This window comes from Plectrocnemia conspersa, unplaced genomic scaffold (genome assembly GCF_051122295.1).
Source record: "Plectrocnemia conspersa isolate PC_06_02 unplaced genomic scaffold, ASM5112229v1 ptg000010l, whole genome shotgun sequence".
In the NCBI taxonomy this organism is placed as follows: domain Eukaryota; kingdom Metazoa; phylum Arthropoda; class Insecta; order Trichoptera; family Polycentropodidae; genus Plectrocnemia; species Plectrocnemia conspersa.
In genome coordinates this window covers 7,241,789-7,261,830 of record NW_028277174.1, presented here as the reverse complement: position 1 = coordinate 7,261,830, position 20,042 = coordinate 7,241,789, and the positions used below count along the sequence as shown (strand labels likewise).

General features: G+C 35.2%; 2 protein-coding genes across 15 annotated transcripts in view; one reads left to right on the top strand and one right to left on the bottom strand.

Moving 5' to 3' along the window:
* Nucleotides 1-20,042, bottom strand: part of Spn (protein phosphatase 1 regulatory subunit spinophilin) — a 79,298-nt gene that overhangs the window by 10,220 nt on the left and 49,036 nt on the right. For 7 of the 13 annotated variants that reach the window (XR_015811124.1, XR_015811125.1, XM_088195534.1 and 4 more), the window contains exons 3-8: nt 12,746-12,835; nt 11,629-12,681; nt 2,925-3,750; nt 2,687-2,707; nt 220-616; nt 52-146 (exon numbers count right to left, since the gene is read on the bottom strand). Coding sequence is in view for 11 of the 13 variants with exons in the window: in XM_088195534.1 (XP_088051660.1) it covers nt 52-146; nt 220-616; nt 2,687-2,707; nt 2,925-3,750; nt 11,629-12,681; nt 12,746-12,835 (2,482 nt within the window). In the remaining 2 variants the exon portion in view is untranslated. Of the gene's footprint in view, nt 1-51; nt 147-219; nt 617-2,686; nt 2,708-2,924; nt 3,751-6,553; nt 6,707-9,763; nt 9,828-11,628; nt 12,682-12,745; nt 12,836-12,900; nt 13,005-20,042 lie in introns of those variants that run through there. The other 6 variants (XM_088195537.1, XM_088195541.1, XM_088195542.1 and 3 more) reach the window with 4 other exon arrangements.
* On the top strand, nt 6,603-19,957 carry LOC148230513 (uncharacterized). 2 transcript variants are annotated; one of them, XM_088195547.1, is made up of 10 exons: nt 6,603-6,853; nt 9,249-10,105; nt 15,511-15,640; nt 15,738-15,821; nt 16,775-16,892; nt 17,162-17,238; nt 17,304-17,489; nt 17,554-17,725; nt 19,612-19,694; nt 19,754-19,957. In XM_088195547.1, the coding sequence occupies exons 4-10, from the start codon at nt 15,743-15,745 to the stop codon at nt 19,933-19,935; spliced, it is 897 nt and encodes a 298-aa protein (XP_088051673.1). In that variant the 5' UTR covers nt 6,603-6,853; nt 9,249-10,105; nt 15,511-15,640; nt 15,738-15,742; the 3' UTR covers nt 19,936-19,957. The 2 variants fall into 2 exon arrangements, with proteins under 2 accessions (XP_088051673.1, XP_088051672.1); XM_088195546.1 differs by lacking the exons at nt 6,603-6,853; nt 9,249-10,105 and adding an exon at nt 14,378-14,718 and having other exon boundaries at nt 14,788-15,640.

The following is a 20,042-nucleotide window of genomic DNA, read 5'->3' as shown; positions in this document are numbered from 1 at the left end:
ATTATAACAATGCAAGATGAAGTGTTTCACATTGCTCGATGAGTAACTCACCTAAAACTAACTTTGGAACTCTTTTTTACAAATACTGCCGGATAATAGTCATCATCGTCGTCTGTATCTTCGCACTCTGGAGGTAAACCAGGTATCTAAAAATATAGTACATATTATAAGTATAATCGAGCATGTATTTATCAATTACAGTAAATTATTGGCAATTACCTCTGTCCAAAAATGACCATCTTCATAAAAGTGTACACCGTCTTGTTCACCCAACACCGGAATCGGTTGCGGTGGATAAAAATGGTCCAAACTTTCACCACTCTGAACTTCTTCGATGCCCGATTCTAAAGATTCTCCATTTTCTTCTACCGATTTACCATTTGGAATATCATTTATTAAGGATGCAAAACTATCATTCATAGCAGTATCGCTTCCGTCCGAAATGAAGGACTTGTATAAGTCATTTATTGATGTCATACTATCGAGTAAGTTATTTGTAGGTGTGGTATGATTTTCAATCTGCTCTTCTATAGTCTTATCATTGCTGTCCTCATCTTTCGGCGATAGTAATCTGACAATTTCTTGTGCTTGCTCGTCGGATAAAAGAGCCTCTTGTCTACAGAAAAAAGTAAGTAATTAGATATATATGAGTGATACAAACTAAGTAACATTGCAAAGTTTTTTTGCTACGATGACGTTAGAAATTGTTAATTTAAAATATTCAAAAACATTTGTAATCGTATTTTAGTTATTGATTATGATCGTTTATTGGCCTTATACGTATTGCACAGATTTGAAGCAGAAATATACTGTGATGTTTGTGTGTGAACATATGTGAGCGAGTGTATTAAATATGTGGTAATTAATAGTAAACCAGCAGAAGACAAATTGTAAAATCAATAACGAATAAATCATATATAGCAAGTATATGCAAGAAGTACAGACAGACGTCGCGTCTCGCATATTGCTCCACTTGTCTGCATTTGGATATTACACTATGTTTTAAAAATATGATAGCTATTCTTACCGATATTACTACCGACTTTTGATATGAGAGTATTCGTCAAAGTATATTCAAACCGAATTTTGGTCAATAGAAGGATGCAAAAGCAATTATTACTTTTCAGATCTCAAAAATTCACGTCAAAAGCAATAAAATCGTGTCAGAGCCATCGCGAGCATTCCCACTGCAATGGCGCGATTTTATTACTTTTGACATGGATTTTTGACTTCTGAGAAGGGATAATTGTTTTTTTGCGCCCTCCTATTGGTCAAAATTCAGTTTAGATGTGCTTCACTCGATATTCACTTATTGTAAGTCGTAATTATTGTCATAAAATATCTTAATAGGTATGCTAGATAATCGAGCGATGGCACGATTTTATTTATTTTTATGTGGATTCTAAACAGAGATGTTCATTGGGGGGGGGGGGGCATGAATTTGGCCAGAAAAATGCATGAAATAACGTCCCAGACTATTCAATTTATCTTTATAAAAGTTTCCAAAAATCTCTATACACTCAATTGTTTTACAAAGTATAAATACTTGTATCAATACTTTTGATGGTTTATCAAAATTTGTTGGCGATCAGGATTATCCCCTTTTTGCCTCTAATCCTCCAAGTATATAATATCAGATTAAAATCTTGTTTTATCCTTCCTATTTGTGTCAGATGATATAAAATCAAATCGAAAGAGCGAAATTGATCGATTACATATTGCGCAAATTTACGCAGTAACGCGGAAATGGCCATTAATGTGCCAGGATCAATCGCATACTTATCAAACGCGTTAGTGCGAGAATTTGACAGTAGAGTAAAAATTGGGTTTATAGAAATAGTATTTTAACAATTATTTTATTAAAAAAATAAGATATTTTTATAATTTTTCATTATTCCGTTGAGCAAAAACTTTATTTAAATATGACGGTAAATTTGTAAGGATCTTTGAAAAAACATATTATGAAATAAAATGATTAATTGAACTCAATCACATACTACGAAAATTTACGCAGTAATGCGGAAATGGTGGTCAGTGTTAAGATCAACCGTATCAAACGCGCAAGTGCGAGAATTTAATAGTAGCAGAGAAATTGGATAAATAGTGTTTTAACAATTTTATTATTCGATACTCCGTTGAGAAAAAACTTAATTTAAGTATGACAATAAATTTGTAAGGATCTTAAAAAAATATTATAAAATAAAATTATTAGCTGCACTAACCTATCTGGTAAATAGCATTAAAAACATCCAATGTAGGAACACCCTCTCATTCCATTTATACTCTACCATATAGCTCATAGCTACACAGTAGTTAAAATATTTAATTTATATTATATTAATAAAATACTAAATAATTATATTCTAAAATATTAGAATGATTTAAAAATAAAAATTGAGCCCAATAACTATTATATAAAGTTAGTTCACGAATTACAAATGTTTGTGTTAATACAAATTTTTCATTAATAAAATTGTAACATGTAAAATTATTGCAAGAACGCAGACTTAAATTAGCGCATGATTATATTACACAATATGTACAAAATCAGGTTGTCTGTAGCAAAAAATTACAATGTAATTTAAAATAAAATATGTATTTAAATATTTAAAGTCTCCAACTACAGGCACTTCTTGAAATATGTAAATACTTAAAATTAAAATAAAAAAAAAACATTTAAACTGACCTTAATTTTTTTTCCAAAATACTAGAATCGTGAAAAAATAAATTGCCGATGATATGTGAGCATTCCGTGCAGCGAAATAAGACGTAAATTACATGCAATGACAGAAAAAAGATAAATAAAATAAACTGTGTAATAACAGAAAAAGATATTGTATGTATTATACATAAAGCAATGCTTGATTTATATATTGCGATGTAAATACAAAATTTACAAATTTTAGACGAATTGAGAAAATCACCTTGAACTCAACATGAGCTCAGCCTCGTCGGGAGTCATCACATTATCCGACGTCTTGTTGTTCGACTCTGTCTCTGGTAGTTCCCATTTGGCGCCTTCGTCGCTCCCGTCTTCCAAAACGGACGCTTCCGCCTCGCACTTTGCATAATCGTTTAAACTGCTCGTCGACGTCATATTAGTGTCTTGCAACGAACTGTCCAACCGCATCATGTCGCCGTCCGATTGCATACTCCACTGACTGTTCATCGATTTGTCCAAGATCTCGAGGGAGCCTTGGCTCGTTTCACTGATGACAACACCGGAGTCTTGCTGATGTATCGACGCCGTATCGGTTTGCGGCAATCGTTCGTCGAAATTATTATTATAATTACTATTTAAATTATTACTATTAAACATAAAATCAGTCTTCGGTTGCGTGGCGGTTTCAATGTAGAGTGGGCGATATATATCTGGAGGACTGCCACGACTCTCCAACTCCGCTAGGACCGAATTCATGATGACGCCTGAGTCGGGCGTGATGGAATCGGAAGCGTGGTTGTCACCGTTGCGCATGTGAACATTTGCTTGAGCGTCGCCGTCTTGCGGCGATTGAAAACTGTAACGGTGTCCGTCAGACGGGGGTTTCAAGCGAGCCCTTATCTCGGGGGAGGGTTCGTTGAAGCCGCCCTCGTCCGATACGCTGGACGTCCTAGACGGCGGTCTCCCGGTGATGTTGAGACACATTGAAGATATAACTTTGGACCGTTTGTCCGAGAGATCATTTTCATCTTCAACGGGAGACGAGACCGTCCGCTTCTCTTGCTCAGGTGACTTTTCACACAGACGACCTGAAAATATATACAACAATTCATTACTAAAATATTCAATGCTACGAATGGAAACGTGTAAATTTCAAAAAAATAAAGAGTGACACAAGATAATCTACACTGATAATAAAAGATGATAGCGAGGTTTAAAATCTAAAGAAATATATGAATAGATTAGTTTGAATATAAAGTGATCTTCAGAAATAATACTAAAATATTAATAATCCTTGAAAGTAAAAGAATCATATACGCTCCACAGAAAAATCATTTCATAAAAACAAGAATTTGATACTATAGTCATTTTAAAACAGAGGCAGTCCTAGATTTTTTTAGTGCAAAAATAAGCCACACAACGTAAAATTTTTGGAATTTTATTTAAAAATACGACTACATATAGTATATAACCAAGTCCAATAGCGAGAAAAGTGTATTATTGTTATTATATTGCAAATCTGCTACTGCAAATCAAAATATGTGAGCCCAATGCGTCATGGCCAGTAGCTACAAATAAATCTTTATATAAATATAAAGTTTATTTTTATTTAAAACTATATGGGTACATATACATATATGCCTGTTGTATTATACGCACACGCTCGGGCACGCACGTCAAGTCATTGGATCAAAGAGCCAACATGCTCACCAATGTTTCTCAAAATTTTATACATATATTATAATGTCAATTAAATTACTTTTAGATATACATATCTTAGGTTCAAATACCACTTTCACTATAGTTAGATCGATTAATCAGAGCCAGAACAAATAATATTAAAATTTCTCACTACCCTTTTTTTAACTAGTAAAATCAAAAATTTTCGCTGCGCGGCTAAATAAACATGAATTTTTTTATTAGTAAAAAAAAGTAGTTTTTCTAAATAATTAAAACTTGAAAATAATTTAAAAAAAAATAATTAAAATAATTACACCCTTGGGGATTTCGGTGATATTTGCTTACAATTGCATTTTTTTTATAACACCACTAAGTCCATTTAAAGTGAGGAAATCTCAGAATTTTTAAGGAATAGTAGTTTCCAAATATTCGTTATTTTAAAGTATATGAATATCGAATATATATATATATACATTAAAAATACGGTTTGAATAATGAATACAGGTGCATACACACAATTATATGTTATAAAAAAACAATAAAATGTATCAAGACTACTTATTTTAATTTTAAAAATAATAGAGCATTGAGTGTTTTATTGCTGCTGTAAGTAAAAGTGTGGCCGAAGACCGGAATTGTCGATTCGTCGGCGTTCGCAGCTTTTGGGCTTTTCTTATGGCTCCCTTTAAAAATTCAGATAACACAAAAACTGAAGCCCAGAGACCATGGACAGCGAAAACTTTACGCAGATTAAATGTTAGAGCAACAGGAACTTGAAGCTGATTTTTCAAAGAAAATCTTCTCTAATGCGGCACATTTTCCACCTCTCTAGGTATGTTAATAAGCAAAATTGCTGCATATGGGGTAAGGAAAATCCTCACGTGATTTACGAGATACCATAACATGCCCAAAAAGTGACTGTTTGGTGCACATCGTGGTCGGGCGGCGTCATTGAGTCTTAATTTTTTTTTAAAACGATAAAGCTCGGACTATAACATCAATAGTGAGCGCTGCAGTCGCACGATAACCAATTATTTTTGGCATGAAATCGAAGATATTGATGTATATTTTACGTGAAAAGCCCCCAAGTCGTATATTTCACGTTTTGGTGACGTCACTTGGCTGCCAAGATCATGCGATTTAACGCTGTTGGATTTTTTTTACATTGTTATGCTAAGAGTCGTGTCTACGCCGACAAACCCGACACGTTTAAGCACGTAAAAAACAACATTCATTGAGTTATAGCTAAGATACCGTCTGAAATGTATGAAAAAGTCATCGAAAGGATCAGCTGCTGAAAATGGTCCAGAAGCGGGCAATTAATTGATATTACTTTTCATGATAAATGAAATATAGCAAATGTGCGATTGATAAAAAAAATCTAAGGATATCCTGAAATTTGTGGGTTTTTTTAAATAAAAAGTTCGGAAACTGAAGTTGGATCAACTTTATTAATATTGAGATATATCGAAGCGTAGCGAAGATCAGGGATGAGAAAAAATCATATGCGGTTTATTGCCTCTCACCCCCTTCTCATTCCTAACTAATTTTCGACGTAATTTGATTTATAGTAAATAAAATATTTAAAAATTAATGCAATATAACTAACATAAACTTGACAAAAGTTCTACAATGTAATATACAGGTATTATATGCATATATTAATTACTAAACATATAACTTTTAATTAACGGGGGGAGCAAATTACTAGTAATTTTTGTGTAATTTACTTAAAAATGCTATTTTCAAGTACCAGCGTAGTGTAAAAAAATTTAATAATAAACTGCATTTTACCTGAATGCTAATGTTTTATTAATAAATTATTATATTATTTTAAAATTTTGAATATTTTTTACATTTGGCCGCGTATCGTGAAGTTTTTGGACATTCTATATAAACAAATTTAATTGTACTAAACTTAATTTTAATTTTATTTAAACAAATTTTCAATTAGTGAGAATATTTTTTGTAAATTTAATCCAGTAGTTGGCAATCGTCATCAAACTTTTGCAGTCGGACGCGGTTGACGTCTTGCATACTCCTGGTTTAAGATGGTTCTACCGAAGCAAGCCAATAAATGTATCAAGCATTCATTCATCGCAGATTCTTAAAATCACCACCACACAAGCGCAGCAACAAAAAACGAATCAGTTTTACGACTTGTGTCACTCTTTCGGAACATGATCCATGAATAAATCATCACAAACTAACCAGTGCACTGACCGCATAATTTCCTGATTTTGGAGCACATATTATTTTCGCTGTTGTGTTAGAAACTGCGCGTGCGAAATGCTAATTTTTCGATCGCTCTCAGCATATTCGTGAAGATTAAATATTTATTGTATCGGATTTGTTTTGCTTACACTGTGCGCGTAAATAATATTGAAAATAGAGATTCAGAAACTAGTTATTTCGATAACAGGAAATAATTTATTTGTAATAAGGCAAACGAGACTTCCTTATAAAGACACCGGACTCGAGATGCCGACGCGAATTCGATAGATTAGAGCAGTGGTTCTTAACCGGTGCACCGCGGTGCACCAGTGCACCGCGAGCTTATTGCTAGTGCACCGCGAGAAAATTAGTAAAAACAAAAAATCCGCAAAATAGTAAAATCTTAATGTTTCAATCAATTTATATTTTATTATAGTCGTGATACCCCACAATGGATAAATTTATTACTAAACGAAATTGTGAATGAGACTAAAATATTAATGACACTGGGAGTACAAGTGGAAGAAGTAGTGACGATGTTACTAGACATCATACGTCTCATACAAAAGAAAATATATCCAGTAAAATAAAAAAAAATAATGGACAGTATTTTGAAGAATATTTACGTTTCAGTTTTACTAGCATCAACGAGGAAGGATATCACATTCCACTATGTGTTGTATTTGGAGAAAAACTGTCCAATAGCGCGATGGATACTGACAAGTTAAATCGCCTCTTCACTACGAAGCACGCCGATCTTGCGTCAAAAAGTAAAGATTACTTCAAAAGATTGTTAAGCATGCAAAATAAACAAGCGAAATATTTTGTAAAAACTGTTAAAATTTCCGATAAGGCACAACTGGCGTCATACAAGATTGCTGAATTGATTGCTGTACAATTAAAACCACATACTATAGCAGAGTCTCTAATTTTACCTGCATATTGTGAAATAGGAAAAATTATGTTTGGTGATGAAGCAAAAAGGAAATTATGAGAATTCGTCTTTCAAACGATACAATAAAAAAAAATTAAATATGTCGGATGATACTGAGAAAACAGTTAACGATAAACTTTCCAAGCGATATTTTGTTTTACAAGTCGACGAATCTACTGACATTAGCGGTAAGGCACAAATACTAGGATTCGTTCGTTTCATAAATGAAAACAAAATAGTGAATCAATATCTATGCTGCAAAGAACTTACCGAGCATACGACAGGACAAGATGTTTTTGATCCTTTTTATTCATATTTAGAACAATTTAAAATATCATGGGAGTTATGTGCAGGAATTTGTATGTATGGTGCTCCTTCAATGGCAGGCTCATTTAAAGAATTTGTAACCCTTGCAAAGACAAGAACACCTAATATTATATCTACTCACTGTTTTTTACATAGAGAATCTTTAGTTTCGAAAACATTACCAGCAGCACTAAAACCTGTACTAGATCAAGTTGTAAATATAGTGAATTTCATAAAATCAAGACCTTTAAAAACACGCATGTTTAAAAAACTTTGCATTTCTATGGAAGCTATATACGAGTGTTTGCCTTTTCACACTGAAGTCAGGTGGTTATCTAAGGGTAAAGTTTTATGCCGATTCATAGAACTTAAGAATGAATTGTTAATCTTTTTTCGAAATGAAGGTATGGATGATTTTGTAAAATGTCTTCAGAATAATGATTGGTATGCTAAAGTGGCATATTCAGCAGATATTTTTAATTACTTAAATAACGTTAACACAAGCATTCAAAGAAAAAACGAAAAATTCATGACATCCATTGACAAATTGACAGGATTTCGGAAAAAAATAACTCTTTCGAAAAATCGAATAATAGAAAAAAAAGTAGATATGTTTCCTTCACTTAACGAAAACATTCCCAAGGGAGTTATTTCCGCAATAATAGAACATTTAACTTCATTGGAAGAAAAGATTGCACATTATTTTCCATTCTTAAATATAGAAAATTATGACCGGATACAAAATCATCAAATTAGTCTCATTGTCGACTGATCGTACTCTAAAAATTAAATTTTCCGAAATAACTATGAAGAATTTTTGGATTACTGTCCAAGAGGAATATTCAGTTCTTAACATGAAGGCACTGAAAATTTTGTTACAGTTTTCAACATCATATTTGTGTGAGCTTGGTTTTTCAACAACAACTAATATGAAAACTAAAAAACGAGAAAGACAGAAAAAAAATTAAACGAAGAATTCAGGGTAACTACATAAAATATTCGACCTAATATTTTTGATATCTGCAAAAGCCAACAAGCTCAGGTATCACATTAATTAATTTTTGATTGATCATATAAATTCTATTACGTTAAGCAGGAACGTCATTTTGGGTAAACAAAGGGTGGAAAATGCACCACTTAGATTTGCCACCCAAAGAGCACCTTAAAATATTAATACAAATATTTTTAATAAAACACGTAATTAAAAATCGGTTCTAGGGAAAAATTAACTATCTAAATTTATTTTCAATACTAAACTTTTTAATATATTTTTTTTTTAAATATGTAAAAAATTTGTATGTAATTTTGTATGTAACTATTATTTTTTTTAAATATGTAAGAAAAATTATGTCCACATATTTTTTTCGACCTCTTAATTCTGGTGCACCGCCATTTTTTCCCATGATCAAAAGTGCACCGTGACTTTGAAAAGGTTAAGAACCACTGGATTAGAGACTAAAATTCGAGTGTGGGTTCGAATAAATGACTAAGGAAAAAATAAACGATTGGTTTTATATATACATATATACAAAATATAAATCTATATATTGCATCACATCATTATATAGAGAACGAGTCATTTGAAAAATTCTGACAAATCTGTAGTACAGAAATTATTATGAACAAATGATCTGAAACAATCGAGCACCACTGAATTCATCTAGACTTAGACGAATTTCAGTAGTTTTAATAGTCGAAGCAGAGCCCTCCCCTTCGGTCAGATCTTAAAATAACAGTCGGTAGCTAGCTTCCTGTGTTGTGCGATTATCGGCTGTGAGTCAAAGATGTTTCCGCAATGAATGGATTCAGAAACAGTAGGGTTAAAAAGGAAACACAAAGGGTTCACGCGTGAAGACGCATCAGAGTTCGGGCTCGAAAGAGAATCTTTGTTTGGACTTTCCGGCCGAAAATAGAAGATCCTCATCAGAGCACTACTCGTGGATTCAACTACACGTTATAGATTATACCGATGACAATAAACTCGTGTGTGTATGTGCACGTGGTGGCACGAGAGATGGCCGTCACATCACTGGCGCTCGGTCGGCTGGACCGCTTCGGAAGCAGATCTATATTTGAACCTTGATCAGTGGTTCTCACTCGAGGACGCCGCGGCCTACGCAAACGAGAGACGATCGTCGTAAAGTTCGCGACTTCTGCAAAAGCTAACAGGCGCAATGTTCCAAACGGAAGATGAGGGAAACGCCTCAGAGCGTTGCGTCTTGACCTCCGATAACGAAGGCGAGTTCAACAGAATGGACGTCTGGATATAGTTCAAACAGAGGACGGAGTGTTCTCTGTACATATGCAACGTAAGGAGAATGCGTCTTAATTTACCAAGTTTATACAATTAGTAAAACGATAATGCCGACACAAACGGGCAGACTTGGTCTCTTGGCCTTATCTCAACAATATTGATTGTACAACAATGATGCTTTGTTCGTAATCAAGTATTGTTTATAATGGACGACACAAGTTAAATTAGCCCATTACCCAATCTAAATCCATCAGCGGTAGGTATATAATGCGAAACTTTCGCGAATTAATAACCCGCATTATGACTTGATGATTATTCGGTGGCGATAACTTCGTAAATTAATTCGCAACGTCCTCGAAGACTTAATAGCGAATATAAAAGTTTAACGAGATAGGGTCGCCGACTAGTTTGAAACTATTTCCGGGATGTTCAGCCCCGAGAGGTTGAGATTCACACGCGTCATAGTTTGTCCCGGGTTTATGACCCACTCGAGATAGGAGTTCCATTTCGGGACTGTCTCGGACGAGTTAGTACACTAAACAATTTTATCATTTGCGGTCAGAGAGGCATTAGAATTCTTCAAATATTCAAACCGTGCGATTTCGATGACGGTATCAGAAAAGTAAATATTTACCCCATTGTAGATCGAACAGCTGATGCCTATAGCACAGAAAGTCTATATGAAAAAAATGTGACAGTTGACAGCTGGCATTTTTTATCAAGTTTGACAGATAAATTCCGATCAGCTGACTCGAAACATAATCTTATAATAATGTTTTGGTTGACCAGACAGCATTTTTTTTTAGCAAATATGTTTATGTGGCACATGTTCATATTTTGTTAACCATTGGTTCAGATTTTTTTAATACATATTTTACATTCGATCGGAATAATTATAATAGTCACGATAGAAATTTAATCACATTGGGGTTCATGTATAATATTATTCAAGCCCAGATCTTCTCAGCATTACTCATATACTTACATCACTGATTTGTAATTGCAATAAATTCAGTGCTCAAATATATTTTAAAATACAGTAAAACTACACTATCGCGTTCCCCTATAGCGAACTTTCCTATAGCTTAATAACGTAATATTTGATGACACTGACAGTAATTAAACGCCTAATTACACGATTTAAGATGTTTAACTTATTTAATTTCTACCATTAATGTTTTTTCTTAATATGATTAAAAAGTTTTTATTAATATCCTAAAATAAAACATACTGCAGAAAAAGTTAGCAGGGAAATTCCTTTTCGCCAATGAGAATTCACATTTAGTGCGTTTTGCTACCTGCGTTTGTTCACTTTCGTTCATGGCCTTCCAAAGCTCTCAATTTTTTTTCATTAGAAATTGATTTAGAGTTGAAAATATCGAAACAAAAATTATCCCATTACTAAATGATATTTATAAAAAGTTATACATTTTGCAAATGTAAGATAAAACGCAAAGACTTATGGGACAATTTGATATTTGTTCAATAGTGTACTGATGCATTCTAATTGTAATTAGGGAAAGGGTTGAAGGAGCCTAACAAAATTAAATTGAAAAATAAAGAGTGTAAGAGACAAACCTTCAATCGTTTCATCTTTGTCCACGACCTCAGGCTCCTGTTCGTCGTCGACGGGAGGCGGTGAGGTGGACGGCAATAGGGTGTCATAGGTCGGCTCAGTCGTGTCGTCGATGTACTTTGGCGAGGTGGGCGAAGGGCTGGCGACCACCGGAGGACTGGACACGCCAGTCGGGGTGGTCACCGCCGGCGGACTCCGCGGACTAGATGCGCATGTCGGAGTGACGACCGCAGGCGGACTCCGCGGACTGTTCACCGCGCTCTCTACCAGCGGCGGGCTAAGGATCCTCGTGGGCGAAGCCGCCAGCGGAGGCGGCGACATCGGCGGAGATCTGAACGGACTCCTGATGCCACTCTGAACTGCTTCTCCTCCGGGCGACCGAATCCCGCTTCTGTCGTCACGATTAACACTCACTACTCCACTGGTTGTCTTCGAATCACTTTTGGAAACTTCACTCGGCGCCCTGGAAGTGCGCTGCTTCGAAAAATGCGACGTCCAGTTGCGCTGCTTCTCTATCAGCTCCTTGCTGTTGAACTTCCTCTCGGGTTTTTCCGGCTTCTCCGGCTTTTTCGCCAGAATCAGCGGCTTAACCCGGTTGGAGTCCTTGACGGATCCGTTGGCGTTCATCACTCTGTATTCGGTCTTGGAAGAGCGGACGTTGTTCGTTTCAACGTTGCCGTTGAGGGGTCGATCGTTTTCGATAATGCCGTTTTTGTTCGAAGCATTGGCGTAAGAGTGGCGGGGCAGGAGATCGGGTTTCGGCGGTGAAGGAGAACGGGAAAGCTTGCCGGCGCGAGATCCAGCCGAGCTGGACCGGGAGCGTCCCGACAGCGAGCCGACGACGCTGGAAGAGACGCCTCCGGTCGAAGGCGACTTCTCCACGCGATGCAGCGGCCTGGCCTCCTCGCCGAGCTTCTCGAATAGTGCTCGGGCATTGTTGAATCTGGCTAAGTGACTCTCTGTGCGCACGACGGTGACCTGTGGGCCCAGGGTTGGAGCAGCGGGAACGCTGACTGCGGTCTCTGCGACCTGACTTTCGCGAGCGGGCGCCATACCTAAAAATAAAAATAAAACAATTATGTAAAATTATAAACTTGATCTAATTTACTTAAACTTTACCTTGAAATATGTTTGCTATTTGGGATACTTTCGAACCGGAACTAGTTCTTCTTTTATCCTCCATGTCTCGGGCACAACCCTTAGGTGGACCTGTAATGTGATAGTTTAGTTTTGAATATATAACGAGACAATTACATAATAATATAGGGGAATACCCGAAGCAGTGCATCGTCAAACGGCAAACGAGCGACATGTCGATGTCGTTAGCTACCTGGAAAACGATTCGTGTCGCGACTGAGCAACGAGAACGATAAGAGGTACGCGAATAGCTCGGTGTTTGCAGAACTCCCCGTAACTGATAATGGCAACTTGTCGAGCGCAAAGAGGCGTAAAATTTATCAACGATAAGAAAAATGCGCGATAAAACCTTGGCTTTATTTTAGTCGCCTAATTCGATAGAAGGTATAATTAAAGTTGTGCTACTCGAGACTTGTATGGCGAGTTTTATTTAATATCAATCCTCTCCTGTCAATCGATAGGACCGCAATCTAAGAGGTGTTTTTTTAATATTTTATGATAATATCATTTTAGTATAAGCAATCATTTTATGTTTCACTAAAACTGCTATTATATTTTAATTAGTCGATTTCACTTAATCGGGACACATTAAACCCCAAACATTTTATCACAAATAAGCGACGTTTAACCATTTGAGTGGTATCGCCGTACATGTACGGCGGTCGATCTTTCACTGTTTTGAGGTACCTCATATAGTTATATATTTACATATATAACTTGAGAAATAATAAATAAAAAACATTATGGTAAATAATACTTTTTAAATTTGATTTAATGTAAATGGTTTTTATAAAAATAATACCAATAAATAATGAGTACGTAAATGAAAATATCAAAAAATATGTTTTATTATTTAATTTTATAAAAAAAATATTGAAAGCCTCCGAATAGATATAAAAAAAATACACAGAATCCGAAAAATATATAAAAAAATATGTAAAATAAATTAACGAAATTTAATATTAGAAAAGTGTTGAAATAAATGATTAAAACACACTTATACGAAAAAGTAGTAAAATTAATCAAATCAATTACACCACGTGAAACACTGATTTTTTTTCTATAATTTACTATAAATAATAATAAATAAATACAAAAAAAATAATTATGGAAAAATACGCAAAATTAACTCACCCCCAGGTATAATATATACTAACAAATTAACAATTATTCAAAGAATTAAAGTAAAATTAAATAATAATACGATTTTTTAAACATACATATGAATAAAATTTCACCGGTAAAAATATATATATCTACCGGGTAAAATGTATTCTGATATGATTTCACTGAAATAGCATATTTAAAAAAATATTTACGGGGTGGATTTGAGACTGTTTTTTTAGATTTTCTTTAGAGAAAAACCCAAGAATTTCTGCTTTAGAATCAGAAACGTCATTTTAGCTTTTTTAATGTTTTGATTTCATTATGATTCATAGTATTTAATTGAATGATATGCATTTTTCTGGCCAAATTCACGGGGGGGGGAATGTTCGCACCTGCCCTCCCATATAACGTCATTGGTATTAGTTGTACTGCATCTAGGATCGAGAGAATACGTTGTTCCTATTTGTATCTGAACTGAGCTGCATATTTTTCGGGTATTTTATAATTCTTATTTTCTTTCTTGTAATTATTGTTTTTTTTAATTGATTTTGTATATAAATATTTTTTAAAACAAAAAAAGGTATATATTTTTTGATTCCTTGCATTAAATGACGTACCCCTATTTACTCTGGCTAGTAGAAGAATATGATAATATAATATTAAGCGTTTCCTTCTTTTCTGATTTTGAAATGAAAATGCTCGGAAAAGTTTACTACTATTTCAGCGATACTGAGACTTCGGCAGAATGCTGAAAGTTAACCGATATTCTATATATTAATGAATAAGAAAAATGTATAGATAAAACATTATAGGCATATCATTTATTAAAATAAAAAATATTGTGTTAGGTAAACCCGTACAATTTATATAGGTATGTATGTATTTCATTTTAATTAAGTTTATGGTGGTGATACCAGTCTCACAAATATAAGTTGAGGCAGATTTAAGTACAATTCATAGCTTCAGAAAAATCTGTTTTTATTTTGATACAAAACGAGCCAAGCGAATTTGCACTCGATTACCAGCCAGATCACACACCTTCACAAGCAACACTGAAAAAAATTGATTTCAATGAAGTGGGGGCGAAATAGAAATGTTTTCTAATCAACAGCGAATTGTTTTACACATCTCAAGTTTATAGATTAGCGATATTTCTCGATCGTTTCTTATCCTAATTCGCTATGTTTTTCACCAGTAAAATATTTAAGCACGACTGTAATGTACTTTTATATCAATCAAAATGTACAGCATTCGCTGACGGTTGAGCACCTGATAAATCTACGTATTTCGTGTGCGGACGTAATAAATTATTTTAATTAGAACACGCACGATAAGTTGATCAAACAAAATTATACGACACCGTATAATATACTTCGCGTAGATGGTTATTACGTGGCGTGTTGTGTCGCTTTAAAAAAACGTAATTTTTCATTGGAAAGATAATTTAAAATATTAAAACGTTATCTTGGACTGAGAAAAATGTATTGATTCATTACTTATCGAAATTGATTAGATACGAGCAAGGTGATATTGTACACACGACAGTGTCGTGTGTCATACGCGGTGCTTGTTTGCGTTACTTTATTGTCAAGATGTCAAAACTTTTGCTTATGTTCCTTGTCACCGCGCTGTGCGAGCAGAGTTTCGGTAAATCCTGCTTCTACGGAAAGGACTGCATCACAGATCTGCAGCAAAGTGATTGCGATGTTGGTTACTATTTGGAGGATGACTATGGCGTGGGAGGGTGTTGTCCGGCGTGCAGAGTAATACGTAAGCGATTTTGATTTATAATTATGTACACTAACACGGCTTAATCCATTGTATTATCATTTAAAATAATACTACACGCGATTTATTTTCTTTCAAGCAACTATGCCAAGCATGTGCAACGCCATCAAAAACTGTCCGAAGGGGACAAAATGTGTACTGTACGAGTGTAAACCAGACAAAAGTGAGTACGATCAAAAACTTTATTAAAACATATAGGTGAAAAATACATCGAAATGTTATCAGTGTAAGCTTATATTGTGATGTGATGGGCGCTAGCCCAATGCGTTACAACGGGGTAACGAGCAACATACAAGTCACAGATTACTCGCAGAAAAGTGTTGTTCTGTTCATGTATGTCAATGAATTTGTACCGGATTTTTTCTTCTTCAAATCAATTCATTTTAATCTCACGGATGAATATCATGATTATTAATTAAAATCGAGCTAGGTCGTACATATTAGATTTTTTTTCTAATGAGCTACTTCGGCTCATAAAAAATATGTTATATATATATATGTATTAAACAACAACAAAAATGTGAGCAGTACTTATTGGAATCAAGGCGGCAGCAGCCATATTAAACGATACTCCACTAATCCAATTTGATGAATTACTATTAAATTAAAACTAATTTTGTATCGCTCAATTGATGCGGCACCCAAGTGACGAGATTTATGCCCCTTCCAAGCTTTCGTAGATAAGTTTAATGACTGAACAATCTCACGTGTCGTCAAATGGAGGTCACTATCATTAATGTTCATTTTATCCCTGTCCGCAATGACAAGACATGCTTTTTTGACATCATTTCTGCATGCTGTTGTTCCATATAGAGCACAATTGCGACTCATTTTGACTTTATTTTGGTAATGGTACGAAACATATATGTTACAACTTGTCACATAAAAAAATATTCTCCTCAATACATTGAATACTTAATCGGTAATAAAAGGATATTTTATTGTACTTGTTTATACGAAGCTTTCGAAGATGGTCAAACCGACCCGCTTCTGAAAAAGTTTTCCGATTCCTGACATAGATCACTGATCAGGCGGCATGTGTGCCGTGCCGATGCTTTTAAACATGATTTAGACGACCCTTAAACCCTATGTAAATTACCTTTTCATAACTTACAGGCGAATGCTGGCATATTCATTATCTGGAAGACAAAGAAAAACCCGTATATCTGCCTACGTGCGAACCCGACGGGACTTACTCCGCGGTACAGTGCAGAGGTGACGCCCTGGCTGGACGGTAGTATAAATTTATACACTAGTACGTGTGTAGCGTATTCTCGTTGCAATTTGATATAATATACATGGGTACGACATTCGCGTATCTTTGATAAATGACGCTCGTATTCAAATGAACAGGGAGAAAATTGTTTTTGGGCCCAAAATAATCGTTAAAAATTCATACTTCGTACAGGCATGTATATTTTTGGTGACGTATTGGAAGCACAAATGCCGCATTTTACAAAAGTAATATAATTATCTTACATACATCATTTCGTACCATAATAGATGCTTCTGCGCAGACACTTCAGGAAAGAGAATATTCGGCACATCTTGGATTACTGAAGCCAAAGATATGACGTGCGGTAATTATCAATCACTGATATCTAATCCACAAAAAAACTTAATTTATACTATACGTGTGTTTTAGCTTGCAGTAGAAGAAGGGTAGAAATGGAACTGGCAGGAAGGACCGACGTCACCCTTCACTGCTCAGATAATGGAAATTATGAGAAGCTCCAGTGCGATTTAGGCATATGCTGGTGCGTGAGCGAGAAGAACGGCGAACCTCTATCACTGACAGTGCCCGAGGACCTGGTGTCTCAATTACCGTGTTGTAAGTAATACAAAAAATGAGCACTTTTTTGGATTACGTAGAATACGGTTTTTGAAAATTGCAGATGATCCCGATATGTTCGGCTCTCAATATTTAAGAGTGTGCGAAAGCAAAGCTTATGCCATTTATAACATGAAGAACTTATTGAAGAATCATGGAACGATCAGAGTGAGCACGGAGACCGCCGTTTGTGATTTTGATGGATCGTTTGGATCTTATCAGATAGATAAGGGGATGTAAGTAAATTTTATAACAAAATTTATACAACCAGCTTTTATATTCGGCATAAACATTATGACATGAAATTCGCCAAGATAAAAACAATCATCTCTCAAATGAAATCTTGTTACATTGAGCGACATATAAAGCGAAGAAGTACGCTCAAGACGTTAGGCCAGTCGGAGTAGTTTCCTCAATAATATAAAATACATGTGTTAATTCCTGCACAACCAGCCGCGTCACATTGCATAGTTTTGGTGGATTTAAATTCATCAGAAGCATAATATAGCTTTAAAATTTAGAACTCAACTAGATACTTTGAAGCTTCTTATTCGAGTAGTATATTGTCAATGAAATAAAATAAATAAGCTACAACTGACATCATATCTTGAATCTATAAATTAATTTAATCGACTCTAATGCCTGCACTACACTCTCTGGAAGTTGGCCAAGGTTGGCCAAGGACGGAAAATATAGTGGGTTACTTTGGGGTTACTTCGGTCGAGTTCGGTTCTGCCTGCTCTAAAATCTCTCGGAAGTTGTCCGAGGTTACCAAGAACGGGAGGTAAAGTGGGAGGTAATTCAGTCGACTAGGCCAGTTTCGAGCGCTTCCGAACATTGTCGGCATTTTTTCCGAGTCAAAGGGACTGAAGTAGGAGCTGCTCTTTCGAGCGCGAGCGGTGAGATACTTCCCTTTTTGCTCTCTCGCGTGTTAAGTTACAAGATTGAGAGATAATGATGTTTCGCAAACTGAGATAGAACAAGTAATTCGGTTCAATTTCAGTATGCGCGTAGGCGTCCTATGGTTAACACGCATGTCGAGCGCTGCATCGTAGTCACGTGGTCAAGTTATAATACCACATGCTTATCGAGGATTTCAACTGACTTTTACTGACATCTTTGAATATTTTAGGGCACCAAAAGGGATTAATTATATTTTTGATAGTATAATCTTCTAACAGATATCGTAATTATATTTTTTTTCATGTAAAATTAAATAATTAAAAAATAATCAGTGGTACTTGATTTTGTTAAAAAAAATCGTTTCTAATATCCTTATGTATTTTCCTAGATCGGTTTATATAAATGTCACACCATAACGAATTCTTATTTAGAATCGATGGCGACAGTCTAGGATAGTCACAGATATGGTGTTCGTATTCTGAAGTATCATTTTTATGCCTTATGGAATTTTGCAAAAGACGACAAAGATTTTGCGTAAATTGAATATTTACGACCGAAAAGTTTTCATTGATTTTGTATTGGTTAGTGCCCACACAAACTTTTATAATTATCAGTAGCGTAATTTTAATAATATGACAATTTAAAAATTGCGATTATTTGGCACTTTTTTTGATCTCGCGCAAATATGCCGGCTGTACGTGCCAGAAGCCGCCGTTCGGACGTCATTCACGCTGCGAAGCGCGCGGGCATATGAAATTCCGACAGTATGGGCGCTTATTCGAAGTCGTAAATCTCGGCCGACTTCAGTTGTAACAAACTGTCTAATACAGCTTTTCAGGGGGGGGGGGGGGTAAAAATTGGTTGTTTTTATAAATATTTCAATTACAATAAGATACATGGTATTTCATTAAATGCACTTTTCTGACTAAACTCTAGGGGGCAAATGCCCTCTCCCATCAATTGACGTCCATGGCCATGACATACATACAATTTTATGTTTTTTAAAAATTATTTTTAATACCAACTAATCTATTTTTATAGCGCAAGTTTTACATTTTTAACGCAAAATATTAAATTTATAGTGCAATTATATATATACATTTACAATGCATGCAAATAAACAGTATCCTATTTCTGTGGTGGTGTCCATTTGAGAGACACAAGCTTTTGATAACTTTGAGATGGATTCCCTAAATATATATTTTTTTTTTTTTTTTAGAGCGTTTTGTTCGTGGACAGACGGTAAAAGAATCGAAGGTTATCAATCAAACGCTGGTTCAGATCTTGCTTCCGTCAACTGCAGTAAGATCTTTTTATGATAGAAAGTCGTGATTTTCTTTGACAACTGTTTTTTTTTCTAGACTGCGCTAGAGATTTAAAATATTTTGCAGCCGCGGGCAAATACATGAACCAAATTTGCGCTGGCAACGGAAACTATGAGCCAAAGCAGCAATTAAACGGGGAGGTTTATTGCGTGGACAGCGACGGATATCCCACTACAGAGCTGAGCAACCTAGGAGACCTATTGATCTGTACTCGTTAATCTAATAAATACTAGAGCACTTGATCGGTGTTTGATTTCGCTAACGACGCCGCGATTGACAAAACAAGGCTTGAACACTTCTCAAAAAAGGGAGGCTTCATTTTGCG

Coding starts and splice junctions, on each gene's coding strand:
- LOC148230513 (XM_088195546.1), top strand. CDS start 15,463: ATGTCAAAACTTTTGCTTATGTTCCTTGTCACCGCGCTGTGCGAGCAG. Junction 15,822..16,774: donor CGAGTGTAAACCAGACAAAA/GTGAGTACGATC, acceptor CATAACTTACAG/GCGAATGCTGGCATATTCAT. Junction 16,893..17,161: donor GGTGACGCCCTGGCTGGACG/GTAGTATAAATT, acceptor GTACCATAATAG/ATGCTTCTGCGCAGACACTT.